The 23,357-nt window shown below is 42.7% G+C and overlaps 1 protein-coding gene across 2 annotated transcripts in view; it reads right to left on the bottom strand.

The window, feature by feature from the left end:
- The window catches only part of mgat5 (alpha-1,6-mannosylglycoprotein 6-beta-N-acetylglucosaminyltransferase), a 145,780-nt gene that overhangs the window by 36,397 nt on the left and 86,026 nt on the right, over positions 1-23,357 (bottom strand). For both annotated transcript variants that reach the window (XM_080422531.1, XM_080422532.1), the window contains exons 7-10: positions 22,097-22,258; positions 19,042-19,211; positions 16,668-16,802; positions 7,343-7,476 (exon numbers count right to left, since the gene is read on the bottom strand). In XM_080422531.1, the coding sequence (XP_080278657.1) occupies positions 7,343-7,476; positions 16,668-16,802; positions 19,042-19,211; positions 22,097-22,258 (601 nt within the window). The remainder of the gene's footprint in view (positions 1-7,342; positions 7,477-16,667; positions 16,803-19,041; positions 19,212-22,096; positions 22,259-23,357) is intronic.

Below are 23,357 nucleotides of genomic sequence, written 5' to 3'. Positions count from 1 at the left end.
CACGTAAGTCATCTTGAGCACACCCAGAAAGCTGTCGGATGCGTGTGAAATGTCAACAGCCTCTGTGGTCTGAATAACACTGGATTCGCTGGAATACTGCCTTCTGACACTGAACTGTATACAGCCACGACAGTAATGGATGCAGTTGGCTTATAACAAATGTATGTAGGTAACACAAGTTAAATATTTTAATACTATACTGGTGGTCTGGCCTGTTTAGCCCATAGACTACAATTCATGGTATAGTTGACATTACAGCCGACTATTTCACATAGCATGCCTTTTTGTTGTTGTTGAGGAAACCATTGGATTCCATTAATTTCAGTGCAGGTGGTTGGCGGTTCGAGCCTCACTACATACATGAACAAAGTAGTTGATTAAAAAGCCCAACCGGCCAATAAGTCAAGGACTTGTTTCTGCTGCGGTCGGCTTGAACCCAGTGTTGACGGTGTTGATCATCGTCAGGGGCTTCGTCACAACGCCATGGCTTCTAATCTGGCATCATCGTCACCCGCCTCACTTCTCTACCATGTCTTTCACAACCCCTCCGTCCGATAAAGAGGAAATGACTGTGAATAATATTTACAAAGAAAACCGTTAGGGGGAGGAAGCTGCCGTGGCATTCCAGTACTGGGCTCACTGTGCTAACAGACACTGTTGCTATTAATTACTGTTCAGCACTCTCAGCATTGTTTGGCAACAGATTCCTCGGCAAGTGGAGCTGCCACTCACAGAGCTTCACTTCGGCTTCGCCGCCGCCCGCTACCTTTCTCCGTTGGCTAGCAGTTTAACTAACTTGCTGCGTAAAGTGGCTCGGCAAACTTTGGAGCGGAAACAAATTTGCTCTAGCCTTGAACACCTCAGTCTCAAGTGAGTGGGAGTCAATATTGACAGCTCCTGGTGCAGCCAAGGCATGCGAGGGGTGAAGCACTACCTTCTCTCTGCAGAGAAAAAGGATATTGTTGTTTTGTTTGTTTTTGTTTTCTTTGTGGGGGGGCTATACTTATCTCTGTATTTTTCTAAGGCACAGAGGGAGTCTCATTAAATCAGTTCCAGTGATGGACCACGCTGCCTTGTCTCACACACACATAGTAATGATAGCGGCATCATTTTTGATGATGGTGCAGTATAGACATAATATACTCCCATGCTACATGATATCTAAGGATTGCATAATTAGTGTTGGTGCATTGCACATACTGTAGGAAAAAAAGAAAAAAGAAAAACAAGCCTAGCTCATTTTAGAAGGAGCTAATGTCTCGTCGTATTCATCCCACCAGGCACACACAGAGAAAAAAAAAAAAAGATTTAAAACGGACAAAGATGCATCATCAGCATTAAAGTCTCCCAACGCATTGAGATCTCCACATCAAAAGAATCTGCAGTCTTTTTCCTTCATCAAACGAGCCAAACGAGAAGAGGGAGGGCTGATGAATAAATAATCGCCACCCATGATCCATCTGAATCAGTTCCTGTGAGAGTAGAGCCTGCTTGATGAGTTTGGCTGGCTCAGACTATCCGAGTGTGAGGTGTTGGGGCGGGTTATTGAACCTAGAAATGTCCATTTGATCAACTGAGGCCAGAGGCCTGTGGCCAACGACGTCCCAGGCAAAAGTCAAACCCCCATCACCCCATTTTTGATGGAAGGATGCACATTAAGTGCCATTAATATAAAGTAATTCTTTATTACCTCCTGTTATTTTCCCTCAGCGATATTAATCGGGGGAAGGGAAAAAATAAAAAAGGGAACATCTTCATCTGCCAGGGAACCAGTGCTTGCATTGGAGCCACTATAAGCTTTAACGATCCATTTAAAAGAGGGATATTAATACCTGTAGGCTCTCACTGGCGGCGGTGGACTGTTTCTGGCAGTCGGATGTTGATATTTATATTGATTAAAAACTTAAATCATGGGGGCGTACCGGTAGATGACTGCACTGTGCATCAACCATGTAACAGAAACATCATCGGTTTGTGTGCTATATGTCTTTCCCCCTCCATGCCCTCTGTTGTCTGTCGCTTTCAGTGGTACGGCTTGATTTGCTGGTGCGCTATCCTCTAATGACATGCATTACATTGTATTATTAGTATTCTGAATAATAATCAGGGTTGAAATAAATAGCAACACACTGTCCAAAACACACATGTCTGTTTGGTGTGGGAGACAACCCACAGGAAAACAGGGAGAACATGCACTCAACACAATGGCCCCAGTCAGATTTAAAATCAGGGACTTCTGGCTCGGACCACTGGCCTAGCAGTCCGGGCACTTAGGCTCTAATGCAGCCTGACAGCGCGTCGCACGTTCGAGTCCAGTTCCCGACGACCTTTGCTGCGTGTCTCTCCCCGTCTCTCTCTCCCTCTTTCCTGTCTATCTTCACTAAAACCTATCAATAAAAGGCAGAAAAGACTAAAACAAAAAATCTAAAAACAAAACAAAACCAGGGATTTCTTGCTGTGAGGCCACCACTGAACCACTGTGCGAGTCTGGTATTGACGTATTATAATTATCGTTTTTCTATATAGCGGGGGTTTCACGTACAACATTGTAGCCTAGTTTGTCATGTTTCAGTTATGAGAAAAAGCTGTCTTTCAATCACAATAGTCATGGAAGCAGCAGCAACTTGTTTTGACCATTGGTAGTTGGGGTCTCTATGTACTGTATATACTATATACAGGAAACAGGACAAATGCAGACACTGCAAATGCTGCCATTACTACAGACTGTTGTAATGAAGCAAGTCATTTTGAACAGATTAAAGGATTCATAATGAGGCTCAAACTCCAGAGAGATCTGTATGACTTCATCATAACCACTCTCTCTAGCCCCAGGCCTGCACCGGTAAAGGATCAGCGGTACTTGTCTGGTATTAACAGAGTATTATGGTTAGTGTTGTTTTTACATTCAATCGTAGGCCATTTTAAATGCTCCTATCTAGAGTGACTCACAAAATGTAACTGAAGAATAAGCTTCAAGTTAAAGCGGTATTTCAATTTTCAATTAACGTTTTGTAAGTTGCTTGATTCAATATTTATGATGAAGCGTGCCAAAAAAATAAGCTATAATCATAGCCCGACAGTCAGGCAGCATCAGCTTGGCTGAACACAGGGTCAGTTGGCTGATTGACATCGATTTCGATGATAGACTACTGTTAGAGTTCTGAGTCTTTAAGTGCCATCATTTGGGTATTAATCGCTTCCTCGAGGAGTAGAGGATCTGACATTCAAGAGGATGTGGTCCATTGATAATAAGTGGACGCATGATAGAGACAGGTACTGTACCTCAACAACCCCTTTCAAGACGATTACAATTCAAAAAAGCCCCCAAAATATAACACGCTGCAAAACATACAATGTTTAAAAATATACAACCATGACCGGAACATTAATTTTTTCCTTCCCCTGTGGACAGTTCTAGTAATCTGCTGACCTATCACACCACACACACACACACACACACACACACACACACACACACACACACACACACACACACACACACACACACACACACACACACACACACACACACACACACACACACACACACACACACACACACACACACACACACACACACACACACAGGCCTTGAGAAGGCTGTGAGCCATCATGTTTGTTCACTACAGTTTAATCACACGTCTTGTTCAACTCTCCCACATCTCTTCCCACAACCGTGGGAAAAGAGAGATAAACAAGGGTGACGTTTACAGAGGGACAAGCTTTGAGCCTGTGTGTTTGTGTACAGTGCGTCGACGGAAAGATCCATGGGGAGAGACACCACGGTGTTTTATATACAGTAAACTCCGGAGTTTTAAATAAAACTGACCCGGAACAGTGTGCACTTGACTGTGTATTATAGTGGCATAGCTGGATAACAGGAACGGAGTAGTCCTATAAGTCTGTACGAGTGTTCTTGTGGTGGCCTGTGGCATTGCTCATCCAGTTAAACAGTATGTAGGTCGTTATGTGCCGGCCTGGATTTGCTTGTCCAGTACGCGAGATGGACGACAGAACGAGAACAATGTAGTTCACTCTACGCTCTAGGTTCACACGGTGTTCCAGTGAACCCAGGAGAGCCTCGCTCCCCTCCCTATCTCTCATACTGTAGGTGCAATGGTCCACTGCACACAAGAGCGTGCACGCACGCACGCACACGCACACACACCTCAGCTCTTCAAAAGTGTGATGTGTTTGTTCACGGTGTGTGTCAACCTGGATTAATGTCTTCTGTTAATGTGACAATTCCGTGTTTAATAAAAAGATCTGACCGGAGTCGGACTGGACCCGGATATGATGAAAATAAGGCAACGCTATTAATATAGTCACTCGCCCCATACGAATTCCCTCAATATAAATGACTTGGTGGTGGGTGTTAGGGACAAATACGTTCCATAGGCTATTTAAACGCAAATTGTTCACAAGAAAACAATCCCTGCTATCCCCCACTGTTAGCTGACTGAAGTAGATTAATGAGGTCGATTTGGCCTTGTCTTGTCCTATTGGCCAGAGGCCGATTCTCTCAACCAATGATTTATGGAGGTCTGCCAAACGCTAACAAATGGACCAATCCACATTGGGGATAAATTACCTCCTGGTACCCGATTTGTCCAATGTTACATCTGTATATGCTATAGGTGAGAGTAGGAAATAAACTTAAAGGGCCATTGTACCCAACTATTATTACGAATACTAATGGTGTTAGCATTTAAGGCTAACATTTCACTGATCACATTTATTTCTCGACAGTAATTATCCTGCGTCAACCAAACCTGAGAAGTTTGCAAAAACAATTATTGCATTGTATACAAAAAATTGGTAGGATATGCCACATAAAGCACGACAATTCAGTGAGCGACAGAAACCGTAAACTATCAGGGACAGTGTGGTCAATTTAGTATACTTTATATGATGGGACTGGCGACTTTTCTTAAGTTTCTGATTCGTGCCGATCCCCTATTGTCTGATACTCAAATTAATGTCTAGAATGAGAAGGCCTGCAGCATCATCAACAATAGACAGTTCTGTTGTACGTTAAGGTACACCGTGTACTCATTGGTCTTAAGACAAGGAGTTGTGTAACACAACGATGGCGCGACTGATCTGAAATGCGAAACCATCCCGTGGATTTGAACACTCGAGCCGGGTGGCGGCGCGCTTCCTTTCCGTCGAGAGATACTGTCTGACCTGGCAGCTCTTAAACTGGATTTCCTGAAAAGGGCTCCCGTGCCGTGTGAGAAAGACATACCCTATTTCGTGGACAAAGGGCCTCATTCAGGTACAGTGGTATTCAGGGATCGTTCCGGGGTTCGCCTCTTGGAGCGAGGTAACATTTCACTCTCTCTGAGCGATGGGGGAAAAGGTCAACCCCTCAGGGAGTTGGCTCCATCCGCTCCCCAGACACCAGGAGCCCCCCGCACACAAGCCCAAACCCCAATCATCCATTGCCACCTGCTATGCGGGTGCAAGCGTGAAACCAACGCGCCAACACTGTCCTTTCTTCCTACATTCATATATTCATTATGGCAGCAAATGAGTATCTGAGCTTGTGTTGTTTATGCCTTTAACCGGGCCGGTGATATTCCATTAGACTGTGGCGTTGAAGAAGGTTAATGCTTGGCTCTCGGAGCACTATGACAACCACCTCATAATGAAAACCTTCCTACTGGGAAATCGGGTGGCAGTAAATGCACCAGCCGCAATTACCATTTTAAACGGATCCTCTAAAGAGGTACCTGGCGGCACTGGTGTCATGTGCTTATTGCTCCATCCATTGAACTGTAATGTGTTCCCCTTTTGCTTGTGTTACTTTAAGATGACTCATGCAGCAGAGGTTGATGTGTTGGATGATGAAAGCGAGACGGGTTTGTCATTAAGTGAGACTTCCGTGTCCTTACAGCATGTTACTTGCTTGCAAACTGGTTCTCTAAAATGGGATTGGGAAACCAAAACTCATGACTAAACTTCAAGATGTATACGAGCGTTCCGCAATTAGACTTCTTTAATCTGCATACGTAGTCAAACAGGTTATTGTACTTAAATGAAGCATAGCGTTAGTTCACGCAGGACACGGAAGTCTTGCACGCCAAAGCTGTAACTAGCTGTCAGTCAGCTGATGTGAACATCAGCTTTCTATTCCCCATTCACAGCACTGCTGGTCATTACGTCACACACTCATACTCCACTCATACTCCAATCACAGCTCACGCATTAGCAAAGAGGTTCCTTTAAATACGGTTCGAATTCTCTAGGTCTTTCTTGGTTGCTGAACCAATGCATTCTGCTAGCTCCTCCTCCACCCCAGCCTCCACCTTTTGATTAGAGTCTGGCATAGGCTCAAATACTTGTGATTATCATGTATATCTGCAATAAATGGTTAAATCTACTTTGAGGTGAGTGTTTCCGATTGAAAAACTAGTTGAGCAGCTGAAATGGCATGGACGTATTTCCTATTGAAACAGGGGGTGCGTGCTTTCTCAGACAATCACAGCGATGTGGGGGTGGATCGTTCACTAACTGAAACACGTTCAGCTGACTATCCCGTCCTCGGGCTATGGGTGGGATCTAAATTCCTGCACACTGCGTCCCATACTGCAACAAGGCAATTTTGAATCAAGTTTTGAAGTTACTGCATCCCTAAGTGGGGTTGCAGTAAAATATACACTTGTTAACAAACATTTACAAACGTTTGTTTCATTGCATCGGTTTGTAAAGCTGTGTCCACCATCTTTGTTTGGCATTTGCATTCTACATAGTAGCACCACCATCTGTCTAGCATATTGAATTAGCTCTGTATGGATTGACAGGTGCCAGTCATCATATTATTGGTCAGTACCTGGTGATGTAATTATGCATTACGTTTTTGTAAACAACATTGGACTTTTAGGGATTGATTTAGCTATTAATGCCTACGGAGTCCATCTATTGTTAACTATGTCTCCATTATGACCATGGATATGCAATATAAATATGTTTTTATTTTATTTCAGCTGGTCTTAAGCTTCAGTTAAAAAAGGCTCTGTAATAGCCTGACATCCTTTACATACAGTACAATAGCCTGACATCCTTCACATACAGTACAACAACGACAACAGTGGAAAAAAAACATACAGTGAAAACTAAACAACCAAAAATGGGTTGAGCAAATGGAATTGCTACATTTCTCTGGATTGTGCAATTTTTTTAATTGAATGGATCAATGTTGGATGAATGATGAACACGGGTGTGGTGTGGTGCTTGGGGTGGAGTCAGAGGTCATTAGGTCATGATGTGTGTGTGTGTGTGTGTGTGTGTGTGTGTGTGTGTGTGTGTGTGTGTGTGTGTGTGTGTATTGGTGACTTACGGAACATGGTGTTAAACTGCTGGGGGTTGAGGTTCCACTTCCCCCACGGCGTCTTGTGGCCTTTGGACTGCGCGTAGTGAGCGTGGTTGAACTCTGGCTCCGTCCCAAAGGAATCCAGCACCCGCAGCATGCACCTGTGATGCACAAACACACAAAAAAATACATTAGGAAAGGGATTATCTACTGCTCCCCGCTGGGGGAGGGGAAATATTCACCCAGCAGATGGCTGCTCAGATGAATCAGATGAGTGCACGAGGGGAGCTGTTAGGGGTTAAGTGCCTTGCTTAGGGACACTTTGAAACGTCGAATGGGCTTCAGTTCCCAGCCGGTCTCTCTCTACCAACTCTGCTACAGCTATAACTATGTAAACATAGGCAGTCTGTAAATGTATTCATGCATACGCAATGATTTAGATTTTGGACAGAGTGACAGCTTCATATCATCCAACATAAACAAAACAACAAACGGCCCTAAGTCCTTGAAACGCTAGGTATGAGGTACAACAGAGGAAGTGTAAATAATGATTTCTTTGTAGGCTGAGGCAAACTTAATCTCTTCCTCCGACTGTATAAATTAGCACAAAAAAAGTTATAAAACGTAAGCTTTTTCCACCTCCGTTAAATCACCAAAACCTCTACAAGTCTACAAGAGGTAAAAGAAAAAGGCATGTTTAAAACCAGTTGGACCAATAAACTCTTTGTGGTCAATTCATGGGTCCAACTTCAACCACTTCCGTATAAAAGAAAAAATAAGTCGTAAAGTAAATCTCTCGCAGCAGAGGAGACTCAAAGGTCACATTGTAGAATTAATTAGAGAGAAAGAATGAGAGAGAGAAAGAGAGAGTGCGAAAGAGAGAAAATGGCGCACACACTCAGGAATGACTCACAAATGACCTTTAACACCTCGCTGTGCTTTCACTAATCCCATCCATCCTTTCAGTCTGTGTATCACTTCTCCCTCAACTCTCTCACCTTTTTTCTCTCTCATCTTCACACACACACACACACACTCTCCCTCGTTGCTTCACTCTCCCTGATCTCCCTGTCATTTTATCTCATTTATTTTCTATTTTTGTTATAATGAAATGCACGAGCTCTCCTCTGTTCTGTCGGGGAGACAGCGCAATTTGCAGGCGCCAGGATGGTGAGTTTAAAAAAAGAAATCAACAGAATGATAATGAGGGCAGCTGTGACAGAGTGACAGCTACAAGCTCCCAACGCGTAGTGAGCTTGTAGATTTTCAAAGAGATTTGGTGTAGAGGGAAAACAGTAGGGAGCCTAGCATGGACCCCTGGGGATTTAAGTCTTAGAGTTAAATTAACACACGTGACTTTACTGTGCATGTCTGTGATTTGCTAGTTCCAGTACATTCCATATACCGGAGGGACAGGAGTGTTGTAATTGGCTAGTTAGTAGTGGGATGAGTTTCTTGGCCTGCATGCACAAGAAATATGATGCTGGTTGGCCAAGTAGCATGCAAGACTAGCTATCTGTGAACAGACACACACAGATGCACATACAGAGGACGAACGCATGATTTTAGAATGTAAAAAAGATCATAAAATGCCCTTGACTTTAGACAGCAGGGTCAAACATTTTAAACTTGAGATGTCCTCAGGCCAATTCCAATCAACTTTTGCTGATGAAGCGATAAATGATGGAAAATGTTATTCTTGGCCTGCTGTCAGCGTGCACAAGAAATATGATGCTGATTGGCCAAGTAGAATGCAAGACTAGCTATCTGAGAACAGACACACACAGATACCCATACAAAGAGCGAACACATGATTTTAAAATGAAAAAAGATCATAAAATGCCCTTGATTTTGTATGCCGGGGTCAAACATTTTAAACTTTATGTCCTGGGGCCAATTCCAATCAACGTTTGCTGACGGAGCAATAAATTATGGAAATATTTATGCTACTCACACATACAGTATGCACACGCACACACACATACCAATTCACTTGTAGTTACCATTTATATCAGCTACTTCTCTGTCCAGCTTCTTTGTTCCTAAATTCAAATATTTTTGGCCGTTTGTGTGTGTGTGCGCAAGTGTGTGTGCGTGCGTTCATGTTTTCAAAATAAAACTGCTTAAGGGTAAAGTTACGTTTTTTCCTTCCATTCAAGTAAAGTCGTGTGATTACGGTCCAGCTGCTGTCAGTGTATAATACTCCCCATTAATCATTGTGATAAGGAGCCAGGTGTAAACTTGCACACGTGCACCAGCACGCACAGGCACTCGCCATGCGCATGCGCATGCACACGCATACACACACACACACACACACACACGCCCACACACCTCTCTCTCTCTCTGTCTCTGCAGCCAAGTGTATGGCTGGAGGCAGGGCTGGCTGATGCTCCCCAGATGGAATGATGTGAGGGGCTTAGAGGACATACAATAGAGAGCTTTAACTTTAAGAGTGGGTGACAACAGGGAAGCCCTCCTGTCTCCTCTCACTCTGAAGGGAAGAAAAACCTTACACCTACAGTATGATCTGCATCCCCCTACGTTAAGCACCCCAAACCACTGACACAAGGATGAGCACTGCTGTTACGAGGGCATCAGCAGAGTGGAAAAGAGAGCGCCGGCGCGCCAGAGGGTGTTAATGGCTTAGTCACCTTTGTCCCTGGATTCCGTGTCTCCTCCTGCTGGCCAAAAACCCAGCATATGACCTTAGGGATTTGATCCTGTGTGTTGTACGTCCCTCTCTGCCCCCCCCCCCTTCTCTTCTATTTCAGTAAACAGGAAAGCAACTGTAACTGTAATTTCAGCAGGACAGAAACACTGCCAACTTCCACACACACACCATCAGAGAGTCTCCAAAAAAACAAAACAAAACAAAAAAAGTTAAACAAAAATAATATCCAATGTTGTATGTTGGCAGTGTGCTACACGGCTGAAATTACTGTCCTGAGAACAGAGTACAGAGTATATGTATTGCTATTTGGAGTTACAGCTGCCCATTTCAAAAAGGGGACACTCTGGGGCACAATACTGCCCCGCTCCGGTCTGAACAGCTCAAGCCTTGAGGGAAAAAAACAAGAGGAACGGACGCAGACAGGGGATAGTAAATATCAAATGACTTCTTCTATTACTTTTCCTGAAGCTGAGAAAAGAACCTGACATTAGAGCATGAGGAAGAATGAGAGTAGAGCTGAACAGAAGAGGGAAAAAGAGAGGCGTCTTCCAAAATGTAATCTACCACCTGTGTGAAATTGTCTGTACTCTGTACTCTTTGCAAAAACACCAGCATTTGTACATAGTTACGTGACCCAATTCAAGAAATGGCTGATAACTCTCCAATTAATTTGCAGATATAAAGTAAAAAATATGCAGAGTTGGGGGCGCCGATGGCCTAGTAGTTAAGGCGCATAGCATCCCACCTACCACAGAATACAGCAAGTCGTGCGTTCGATTCCCGAGCCTGCATCCTTTGCTGTGTGTCATTCCTTGTCTCTCTCTCCCCGTTTCCTGTCACTCTTCACTATACTATCCAATAAAGGCAGAAGAGACGCAAAAATATATTTTAAAAAATATGTTAATATCATTATATACAACCCCTTTCTCAGCCATTATTTCAAAGTGACTACTGTATGTGTCATATCACCTCAAAATCATGATCTATTAAGTACATAGATATCTTTAATAAATACGTTCCTGTGTATTCCAGCAGGAACTGGCTGCTTGCCAAATGTATCTCACATTCTAATAACAATTTTTTTAATTAAGCGCAACAGATTACAGTTACCTCTTTGTAATCAGATTACGGTAATCCTATTACGCGTTATTGACTGCCGAGAGTGTCAGGACAACAACGCTTCAACGAGTGTGTGGACTAATGCTGGACTAATGAATGGCACCGTGGGCAAACACACAGAGGGAAGTAGAAAAACACAAAGAGAGAGAATGAGGGGGAGGGAGAGAGAATGGGAGAAAGAGAGCTTGAGAGAGAGAGAGAAAGAGAGAGAGAGAGAGAGATCACAAGATTCCGTTTTTCCCAGACCCGGATTAACCTGGATTTATACTTAGTTGGGTGCCGGTGTCACGCACAAGCGTTGTGATTGTAAGCTAGTAGATCTGGTAAGTTCAGTGAGTGACACCAGCACACAGATAATTAGAAATCCGGCTTTACGGTCACCAGGCTTCAATTCCGACGACTTTTAAAACAATTCCCAGGTTGATTTCAACGGCGGATGAAAATAACGGGTTAACCCTGTCACGGTTTCCGCAGCTAAGCTGCCATGTTTCTGGGTTGATGCAGATGAAAATGAACCCCCGTCCCGGCCTGAGCCAGTTATTGGACTGAACAAACAAATGAAACAGGCCTACTAACAACAATAGCCCTGACACCTCCCCTTTCCACCCGAGCGTCGGGGATGAAATGAACAATGATACGGTGAGGCAGATAGCCGCGAGGCAGTAACGAATCACATTAATCACGACAGAGCCCTGGACAGATTCGTGGTTGTCATCCACCCTCATCCAACCATCCCAAACAGAAAGACAACATCAGCACTACAAGAAAAGAGTCACTTTTGGGGCTTCGATATGCAGACAATTAGGGGACAGTCATCTGGAATTAACCGCATAAGACCAAGCATCCCCATTCTGGGGCGAACCTTCAGAGAAAAATACCAGAACTACAAGTTCACAATGCGTCGCAACGTTGTGAGCTTGTAGATCGACTATTTTTGCCGAAGAGATTTGATGTAGAGGGAAAAAGTTGGGTGGCCTGATATAGACTCCATGGCCCATACCCCGTATATTGGCCTGGGCGGCGGGCACAGCAATCTCTCTCGACTCCTTGCCGATGCGCGCGCCGAGTTTGAGTCGGTCAGTCACATATACTGTACACATGACCACATATGGCCATAGCGGTCGTATCTGTGGCTCAGGATATATAGGTTTGTTTAAGGTTATGTCTGAGTCAGAGTGACGTGGTCCTGCCTATATATGGCCGTATCGGATTGCTTTATGGTTACCAGTATGTCAGAATGACACCAGTATGTCAGAATGACCCTCCCATTAGCCAATTTTAATATAGCATTCTTAAAGGTGTACTGATTAGTGTTTCCAAGTAACATTGATCACGTTGGCTGCTTAGATCCCATAACCTGGAGGGACATCACATTGTAATTGGATAGTTGGAAAACTGCTGGGCAGGAATCTGCAGACAGACCAGGCGGCAAGGGAGAGCTCCTGAAATTGAAGCTCAAACGGAACAACGAAATTACTTGCAGTTCCCATTAGTGGCCCAGCAAATGTTGCTATTTCACCTCCTGTGGGCTGCAGAAGCAATTACACTGCATTCAAGTGAACGAGGTTTTGGCCGGACTTAACACTTGATTTTATTACCTTAGGAACCATTTTCATAAATGCTTTATGTTTTCAATCGCTAGTTTAAAGTATTTTTTCAATTATCATGATATGCGTTTAGTAAATTATGGTCCCATTAATTTAAAAATTAATGATGAAGTAGGGTATGCTTCTAGGGCTTCTACTGGTTCTACCGAGGGAAGACCCGCCCTCGCTGCGGTTGAAGCCAATAGCAGTCGTTTTACGGTTTCTTTTCGGAACCGAAAGTTCAAAGACGGCGGATTTGAATTAGCTGAAAAAGTGGCTTCAAAACTGGTCTGTAGAAAGTAGAAACCAATGGGTCACGTGACGATTCCCTTTTTTTACAGTCTATGAGACACTGATGTAACATAAGAGGAAGAGGAAAATCCTATTCAGTGTACATTTGAGCTAAAAAGCTTTTTTCTTATTTTTTTTGCAATTGTTGCTTAAAAAAATAAAGTTCCTAAATTCTGTCATGAAAATGGTTAACTAATCCTAATGCCATTCTGGTTTCCAGACTGGCGGGAAGTGGAGGCAAGATTAGGACAGTCTCACAGAAAAGGGGGATTGTGAGAATCTGAGGGATAATAAAAACACATTAAGAGAGAGGGAAAGAGAGATACACAAACAGAGAGAGAGGGAGAGACTAAAGAGAAAAGCTTGAAGCCACACTACCTTTTCACAGAGCATTGTGAGCACACATCAAAAAAGGTACATTGACCACAATGGCAAGAGGTTGAGTCAATTTCCTCTGGGTACACAGGGAAAGGAAGCTGTTAAAGCTGTTAAAAAAAGAAAGAAAACATGCTTAGTGGAAAAGAAAATTATGACAATGAGGTGGTGTGCGCTTAGGCCATTAGCCCCTTCAGAAGCATTGTTCGGCCTCTTTTTCCTGTCACTGCTCAGAGGGTCTTCGGAGTAAACCAGGAAACATGACGTCTCCACGGAGCAATCAACGGGCGAGAGAGAATAAACTCTGCAGGGTCAAAACAACAGCGCAGGGCAACAACAGCTACTTTCGCTATTTGGGGAAATGGCTCTAATAAAATAGAGTCATTGTCCTGCAAGCTGCCAGCATTGTCGGCAAACTGTCTAGACAACAATTTAGACGGTATAAGAGGAGCACATCGGCCTGCCGGGCGGCGGCATAAAAGTCAGGGAAGTGAGCGGGCTCTCTTGTGGCAGGACACCCAGCAGCTCAAATCCCAGAACTGCCCGGAAAGACCTTGAACTGGTAGAGAAAAGCTGCTCCCTTGCCCGCAACAACATAAGCCTTTATTTGCAGTGTCCTTGAGCCAGGCACTTATATGAATTTGGCTGCTGTTCGCTGTGAATGTGTATTTGTATGAATGTTGAGCAGGCCAGGGCACTGGTTGGCATTGGCCGAAGAGCTGGATGAAGAAAACATACAAAACACATAAAAGGAAATGAAAGATGGACTGGAAAAGAAGGAAAAGAAGTTTGCAGAATCTCTCCTCAAGTCCAACCAAGTTCAAATCCTCTGTGTTCACGTGACCGGTGGGAAGCCGGGCAGAGAGGGCGATCTCTATGCACTAATGACTGCTACAGTCTATCAGTATGCCTGTTCAGCAGGGAGAAGAACAAACTAGTTGGATAACGCGTTCCTCCACATGTAATCTCTCAAGACAGATTCGGGGGGAATGTAGCATGCACTCCAATGACTTGTTGCACAATGTGTCAGTCGTGTGTGCACATACTTGATCAACAGCCTTGTGTCAGCTGTTACATTTCTAATGTCGGTTTGTCACAGACAGCATATGCAAAGGCATGTTCCTCGTACGAACTATGAACCTAGCCTGACACTCAGCCTGAAATTTCATTTAGTTTCACTCCATTATTCAGTCTGAAAGCCCTCTCAGTGCAGACGTTTTCTGAGATGGGGGCGTGGCCAAAGGAGGACTCATTGGCGATCGGTTCATACTGGATTATCCCGATCCCGATTGGGCCAGGTAGATTTTCACCCAAGAAAACCCCGCCTTTGACAGCGTCACCAGACCCTGAATGCGAGGCTATCGATTCAGGGGCTGGACCAGGCTACTATGAACTATAAATTCACTATGAATTTCAAATTTTTTGTAAGACATACAGATATGATGCAAGAAAGAAAACTGAAGCAAAAAACAAACAGACAATCAAACTAAAGAGGTCATGGGACATTCAGTATCTATAACAGAAACATATGTTTACAGGATTTGAGATAAAATAGAAAGGATGCAACCCAACATTCACAAGTGACCGTTACCTAAATAGTCTAACCATTTCCCCCCATCTTTTTTCACCCAACTCTTTTTGGAGTCTTAAAGAATAGGTCATCTGCTCTAGAAGATGAAACTGTCTCACAATATTGACAAATAGGCATATAGTAGGACTTTTTTCAGCAACTAGTTCTTTGTGGTAGCTTTTTTGGTTGCTGCTAATAGGATCTTAAAGGTTCTATGACATTCATTTTCACTTTCTTTAATTTTTTATGTTTTTTTGGGGGTTTTATGACCTCAATTACACCCAAAAAAATTGAACTTTGAACATTCAGTGGATTTTCTGTGGTCTGGGGTTTTCTGTATAATTAGGCTGAAAAGTAATCTGAGCTTGGCCCTTCGGCAGTGAGGTCACAGCCGATTAATCCCGCCCACTCTCCTCCTCGCCCCTCCCCTCCCCTATCCTTTCCTTTGGGGGGGGGGGGGGGGGGGGGGGCGATGATTGACAGGCAAAATCCCTCACCAGCGACACCCGCAGGCAAAGATTTCTTTTTTCATTGCAGTTGAAAAGGCTTTAGAAATGTGAGAGAAAAACACCTGCCATTTTTTTGTTAAAACTTTCTATACACGTTTGAAGGACCATGACAAAGACTTTTAATGTGTGGTAAAACTGAACGTCATGAAACCTTTAAGCAGATACAGTAGGAATCGTCTTGACTCAGTCCATCCGGGATTTCTCCAAGATACAAGGATGCAAATGTAGTACTACTGAAACCCAGATTTTTTTAAATAAGTGTTGCTACTTCCTTCCAGAAAGGTTGAATTACAGGACAAGACCAAAAAACATGTGCATGATCAACCATGGTATCTCCACATTCTCTCCAGCAGTCCAGCTGGTTACCAGTTTGTTTAGACTTCTGTTTGAGAGTGATAAAGAAGCAGATCTGTTTTTTCCAACAAAAGTCTCTCCAGGTCAGGGAATTAGTGGTCGTTGATTATGTATCCCATGTATTCAACCACACGTCTTCACTTATACAGTATCAATGTCCAGCTCTTTTTCCCCATCGTTGTTTCACTTAGATTGTGGAGTCCTTATTCAATTATATAATTCCGTTATTTAGCTTACTTACAAGACCTCTATTACTTCCTGAGTTATAAGCATCAGTAAATACATTAATTATAGTTGGTGTGATCCCTGGATTAGACCTTTTAATCTTTTTGCCCAAAAAATCCCTTGACTGCAAATATCTATAAAAGTCCTGCCTAGCCAACCCATATGTCTGACTTAAATTTCAAAAACTATCAATATCCCCATTCTTAACCATTGTACATATGGAGGTGACACCAAGGCGAACCCATTGTCTAGTATCTGCTTTCCAGTAATGCTGGCATGAAGTCAGGATCATACGCTGGCCAGCTTAAAAGCTTAGCTTCCCTCTGGAGTTTGAAACGTTGAACCACTTCTAATCATATTTCAAATGACAAATTTACCCATAGGCTCGCTGTCTGAAACATTCATTTCTCTCCATCAGTGCAACCTAGTAATGACTCTATTGGTTTATCCATGAAGAAGGATATAAACCAATATACAAGGGGTCTCATCAGTGCTGATGAATAATAATCCCTTAAAGACGGGAGGGACATGCCTCCTCTCTCTCGTCCCAAATGAAACATGAACAAATCAGAGTGAGTATATCAGGAAGAGAGTAGCATCAACTGTCTAACAGTGTTTGTCATGTAAAATAATAATAAAATAAACTCACTGGTAGTGAACCCAGGAGGGTCCGAGGGTCTTCTTAAACTGTGTGAGTCCCACAATGTCGATGTAGATCAGCTCTACCACCTTGTCACCCTGAGTGGGACAGCTGGACTTGTTCCCCATCACTCTGCGCATAATCCTGGAGGAGAGTAGGAGACTAAATTATTCTCTGTTTGAGATAAATTACTTTAGTTTCAGTGGCTTAATAAAAGAGAAAAAAATGAAAAATATAAAGGCTCAGAACACTAATGGCCACAAACGCTGACATGCTCTCCAGTCCAAATACATGTACAGTAGTAAAGTAAGCCTATAAGAGCCATGTGTCTATGGCAAGGGTTCTCAAAGTGGGTGCCGTGGCACAAGTCCAGGGGTGCCGCAGAATACTTTGATAATATTTGGAATATATCAATATCTCTTCAGTTTAACCGTTATAGTTTGAAAAACAGACCTCAGTTGCACTTTATGACATTTATTTATTAAATTTGTGACATAAATGTAAGGTGTTATAAAGTAACAATGTCAGCCAGGGGCGCCGTGGATGAAAAAGTTATTTACAGGAGTGCCCTGAGCCAAGAAAGTTTGAGAACCCCTGGTCTATGGCAAGGTCAATACAGCATTGTCAAAGCTCTGACTATGTAATGTAATTGTTGGGTGTGCATGATAGGTGACAATTATGCACTGTAGTGATTTTGGGGTATCAGCGTTGTGATGGAAATCTGAAATGATTGATTGACGAGGGTATTATTTTATTAAAGCCTTCGCAATGGGGTTCAGACACGAACAGAGTGGTCAAAGGAATGAACAGCGAGCTGCTATTACACATGGGTTGCATAAAATATATTTATAGATGATATCTTGATCAGCCCCAGCTAGACAACACCTGCAGTCTTATTATATTTAGTAACCAGACAGTGTGTGGATGGACACGCTTGACCACCCATGTTCGAACAAAGAAATTTGAACAAGGTAACAAGAGTAATGGTTGGGTTTACAGAAGGTCAGACACCTGTCATAAAGGCATGTTCAGTAAGGTCATGAGATCATATCGAAGTCATGAAAGTATGAAGTAAGGCCTAACTGATATAATAAAAATGTTTCATCACAGCATTGAATAAAAGGGGCGGGTTGTCAAAAATTAACCAAGTGATGTTCAACATTGTTCACCTCATTAAAAAAAAAGTTTAATATTAAGAAAGTATAAAACGTAAAAAAAAAACTTTATGGCATACTGGCAGTGTGCACAAGAAATTTGGCATTGTTTGGTCCAGTGGTTTGCGAGATTAGATACGGAATCACAGACACACAGACACTCTTCTTGATAGCTAGACTCCTGCAGAGCCATGCCGTAAGCATAGCTATGCTCCTTAGGCGGATCAATAAGAAGTATAAGTGGCAGTCTACATTACACCCTCTGGGAAACCAGATTACTTTGGCCTACAACATGTGCAGTTCTAGATGCTAAAAATACAGTTATGCCTATGAGAAACCAACATAATGTCACATCTGTGTAGCTGTCTATTAAGCTTGCTTGCTGAGAAAGAAATTCCACAAGAGGTACAGGAAGCTGAATTTTTCTTTACCCAGTCAAATATCTTAAAGGAAATGCCTGCGGATGTGTGTTAGTTTATCTCTACGCAAAACAGGTATCACACTTGCAGTATACAAGGTTTACCTATGCAAAACAGGTGCTACCATAACAAGTTTCATTTATGCACAGTAGGCCCTCTATTTCAGGCACTGTATAGCAGTAAACCTGGGGTTATAGTGATATGATGATTACTTACTGCGTTCACTGTGCTTTGCAGGTCATCAGGAAGTAAAGTAGTGGGATGCTTATTCATTAGAACTCAAAGAGGTTTCGCCTACCGTATGTACATCCTAGTTGGCCCCTGATGTGCGTTGACAATTAGGTTTGAATCAATCTTTTGAAATAAATAGATACACTAATATCCAAAACGCTATACCTAGAGTAAATTTCAGTTACCTAATATACGTACCGGTATCTATTTCCTGGGTTAAAAATATATTATGAAATCCATTTTAGAGGCATATTTCTGGTTGATTTGAAACGTGTAAAAAATATACTATACGTGTGAAATATATACAATATCCTTTTAATCACCATTAAGAACTACACAGACTAGGCTAAAACTGAGGGTGACATAGCTCCTACTCTCTGGAACTGTCTCCACTTAGTTCAAAATAAAAAAAAAAAACACAAGAAGCTGTACAAAACCTGCTTGTTCTTTAAGTACTTTGATGATGTTTGTTTTGCCTCATGTGCAGTAACTTCTTAATGCATCGGTTTCATTGTTGTTTTATTTTTAATTTGTATTCTATATTTTAGTTATGTTTTGGTGTAGTGTGGTGGTACTGACTCTTTGAGCTCGGCCAGGGAGGCGGAGATGCGGACATCGTGTCCCAGCAGGTACAGTGTGGTGATGAGGTCACTCCACTGGACCAGTTCTCCCAGGGGACCGCCGCTGAACGCATTCTCTGCGATCTTGAAGCCCGACTCCTTGGTCAGCAGGCCCAGGTGCACCAGGATCTGACACACACAGAACAGAGGATGGAGTTGATTAAATGAAGGGCTCTCTAGAATTACCGTTGCCCCTGCTGGTCTGGGTTTAAGGCGTGATTTCTAGTCCGCCTCCCTTTCAGTATTCGCACGGTCTCAACTAAAGGAAAAAAATGTATAGGAGGAGAGGAGAGAATGATTGGAATGAAGACAACCTGTGAAAGGCTCAGCAGTTGCATGTTCCACATAAACATACACACCATAATCATAGGTAACCGATGTTATCACACGTTGATAAAGTAAGTAGATGGTATGCAGACTGACACATCTGAATAAGATGCGTCAGTCTGAGAGAGAGAGCTCTCTTCATGCATGAGTTGAACTGTATACACAGGGTGTGTTTTACACTTTTCATCACAATGGGGACTTCAGCACTGGTTCCACTTGTCATCTACTAAACACCTATCAGAGGCAATGAACATGTGTGCATAGCATATGATAGGTGCTGACAAATGCATGCAAAGGTTCGTGGGGGATAGGCCTACAGAGCGTGCACGCACACAGAGCCAGCCCAGCCAAATATTGAGTAGGCAATTGCCTAGGGCGCCATTAGGCTGGGGGGCGCCAACCAAGCCAAGATTTTAGTTTTTATTTTATGTTTTATAATAGAAAAATATACATATTTGGGCCTGATTCACTAAGTTGTAAATAAATAGTGCCTAAATAAAGTGACCAAAGGGGTGCGTAAATCTCTGATATGTGTTTATCGCCGGTCTTCCTCATTTTTCTCTGACAGTCAGAGGCGTGTTCACGTGGAGAATCATTTGCATTGCTCCATGTCCCATTTAAGACCATAAAATGCAACCGGAAACTGACAGAATACATCACCACTCTTCTAAAGGGACAGATCTACAAGCTGACAAAGCGGCACGACGCACCGCATGACAAATTGTAGATCAGCGCAAGCGAGTCCCTCACACGATTAAACGTTTATAAAGTAAATAGCCGACTCTCACCTGTAATGAAGAGAATAAGAAGTTTGTTTACGGTTTAACCTCACGACCAAAGGCTAATAAAACTTGGAATGGATATTATATTGTTGCGTCCCCGTCTAGGGGAAAAAGAGATGCAACATAAAGAGGGAGTGAAACCCGTTTTTATTTAGAACTTAATATATATTTACATGAACTCAAATAGACTTTATCTAGCCTCCATGAGATGAATCTGAGGGCGGAACACACACGCGTTTGCATGATGAACTATATGTAAAAACGTCAGAGGCACGTGAATGGCAACGACGTGCCGTACAGCACGTTAAGTTACATTTCTTTGAAGACTTTCAAGGTACAGTATGTGCAGAAACCGGTTTATAACCAGGTAAAATGCTGCCTAGGGCACCAAATTCCTCAGGGCCAGCACTGCACGCACACACGCACACACACACGCACATGTGCGAGAACACAGTGTTCCGCAGTGTGAGAAGGCTGTAATACTGAAGGGGTGACATTCGTTCAGTGTGTTCAGTGCTGCTAGCCAGCCCTGGCACATATTGTTAAGGGATTAATGGCCTGAAAAAAGAAAACACCCCTCCGGGTGTCCTAGTATGTAGCTCAAACAGCTAGTGAACAACCACATTATTGACAAAAGTTCATGGCCTCAAATCGTTTAAAGATTATTTATCAACCGTTTAGTTTTTAGTTTTTTCTCCCCCCAATTTAGTCATTGCCAATTCTCCCATGTGTATAGTCCCTGTCACTGAAAAGAGACAATGGCATTGCCAGCCAAGGCTTTTCAGGGTGTTAGCTTGTGAGGAGGAACACACTATCCCTCCCAGTAACTGCTCCCTACACCAGGATGAGCCGTCGGGGTTCCCAGTGTTGCCAAATGTTAATGAAAACCTGTATCGCAGTTTATTTTATTTTATATACTGTATGTTCAATGAACGAGTTTTGGGAACACAAACCCAATGACAGTGTACATGTCAAGTGTCTGAACACTACAAATAAACATGCCTTCCATTAAAGGTATTCAGGGAACTACTGTATCGTATTGTATACTTGCTATACTTGCATTCCTTGCTCAAGGGAGTACTGCTTCATGCCAGCACCAATGTGTCATGGGAGTGTTGACTGAATTATTCACAGGATTGAAGTGTGTGTATGTGTGTGTGAGTGTGTGTGGTTTCCATTTATAACCAGTGGAAAGTAACAAGTACATTATTCAGCACTTGAAGCAGGTGCCCCTTTGAGACAATGGAGTTTTCATGTCTCCTATTTTAGCCTAACTCTGAATTCTTCCCTGAGTCTGAGAGAGAGAGAGAGAGAGAGAGAGAGAGGTGGTTGACAAGTATGTGAATTGATGATATCCACATGGATGGCCATTTTGCGTTTACGTCACGGTCCACTAACCACCAGCACCCTGAATCGTGGCAACCGACTGTATAACGGCAATATGCCCAAGTTAAATTTGCCACACCTGACCTCAGCACCTCTGTTGTCGTCCCTTCTCCCTCCCTGAATGTGAATGTTTAGTTAATTTAGTTTTATTTAGTTTAGTTTTAGTTACAGTATGTGTCACACAAAGAACACAAACAAGGCGTGCAAACCAAACAGGGCCCGTGCTCACTGGGGCCGTTTACAGTTCTTGCGGATTTTTGGGTTAGTGCCGTCAGGGGCTGTCGGGTCGCGTGTCAACGTTTTGTCTCCGAGTTGGGGATACATCACAACCAGGCCAACAGACTTGTTCATGCTCACATGCTACTGAAAATGCAGTTCTGATTTAAAATGGTATCGTCACTGTCAGGAAGAAATCGCTTATCTCCATATTTTAACTTTTTATGTTTTTTCGTAAATTAATTGCCTACTTCGTCATACTAGTGTCAAACAAAGGTAGCAAAAATAGCCTTCTTCACACACCTTCTTCCTCCTGCGCTTGGCCAGGTTCTGCTTGTCGGCCAGTGAACGGATGGCGCTGACCCAGGGCTCAGCCATGCGCTTGATTCTCAACATCATCCAACGAAACTCTTCCCTGCGAGACATCACCCGGTACAACTCCTCAAAACTGGTCCTGATGTCCGTCTGAGTGAGGGAGAGAGAGAGAGAGAGATTTGATATTTCTTTACAACTTTATTTATCATTTTTCTAATTTAAAATGGGTGCAGCAATCAACAATGTTGTCCCCAATCTAGAGCCCCCCCGCCCCCTGCCCCCCACCCTACCAAGGCACAGTACAGGAGCAAGCACATCTACTTACACAAAACAAAACAGAAAGAAAAGGGGGAAAAACAAAAAGAAAGGGAGGGAAGAAAAAAACACATAAGAGGCACAGTACAAGTTATATTATACAACATGCAGTAGCTGCAATAATTTCATCATCTTCTCAATCCACTGGAAGAAGGAAGGTGGTGTTATAGATTTCCAATTAGTCAGAATGAGATGTCGAATTATAAGTGAAGGAAAGGCTATAGCGTTTGACTGATGTTTTGTAGGCTTATATTCAGTGGGGACTGGGGAGTACCCCAAAGATGGCAGTATATGGATTGGGATTAATAGTCATATTGTTGTAAATATGTGAGAATGTTTTAAAAAATTGGTTCCAAATGTCTGTTAAAGATTGGCAGGACCAAAACAGTCCTGTGGCTACGTCTTGAAGTATGTTTGGATACATTTTAGCCAGTTTCTCCTTTGAATAGTGTAAAAAACGATGAAAAACCTTAAACTGAATAAGCCCATGTCTATTACAAAATGTCTGGATACGCTCAATGCTATGGTTCCAGATGACATTTGGTAACTCTTTACCTACAGTATGTCCTGCTCCCATGCTGACTGATTTTAATTTTAATTTTATTTTCTAATGACAATCTTAATCATGACATAAGTACCAGATTACTCATAAAGCCTCACTAAAACATCACTGAGACAGAAACTCATCAACATTATAATCAATGAATAGAATCTCAAATCCACTCTAACTCTTACCAAAGACATTGACACATTGACAGCAGCCACTCACCTGAAACATTTTCCATTAGATTTGCTCCGCTTTTATAAATGGCCATTTTGGCCTCTGCCACTATGAAATTCAACAAGAACCATTTCTTATCATTTTCTGTTTTATAACCAGCACCAAGAATAAAAGTCTTTTCACACCAACTCTTTAGAATTTAAAATCACAGTT

The sequence above is a fragment of the Gymnoscopelus braueri genome (genome assembly GCF_963280865.1).
Source record: "Gymnoscopelus braueri genome assembly, chromosome: 24".
In the NCBI taxonomy this organism is placed as follows: Eukaryota; Metazoa; Chordata; class Actinopteri; order Myctophiformes; family Myctophidae; genus Gymnoscopelus; species Gymnoscopelus braueri.
Note: the sequence above shows the minus strand (reverse complement) of the source record. Positions and strands in the feature narration are given on the sequence as shown.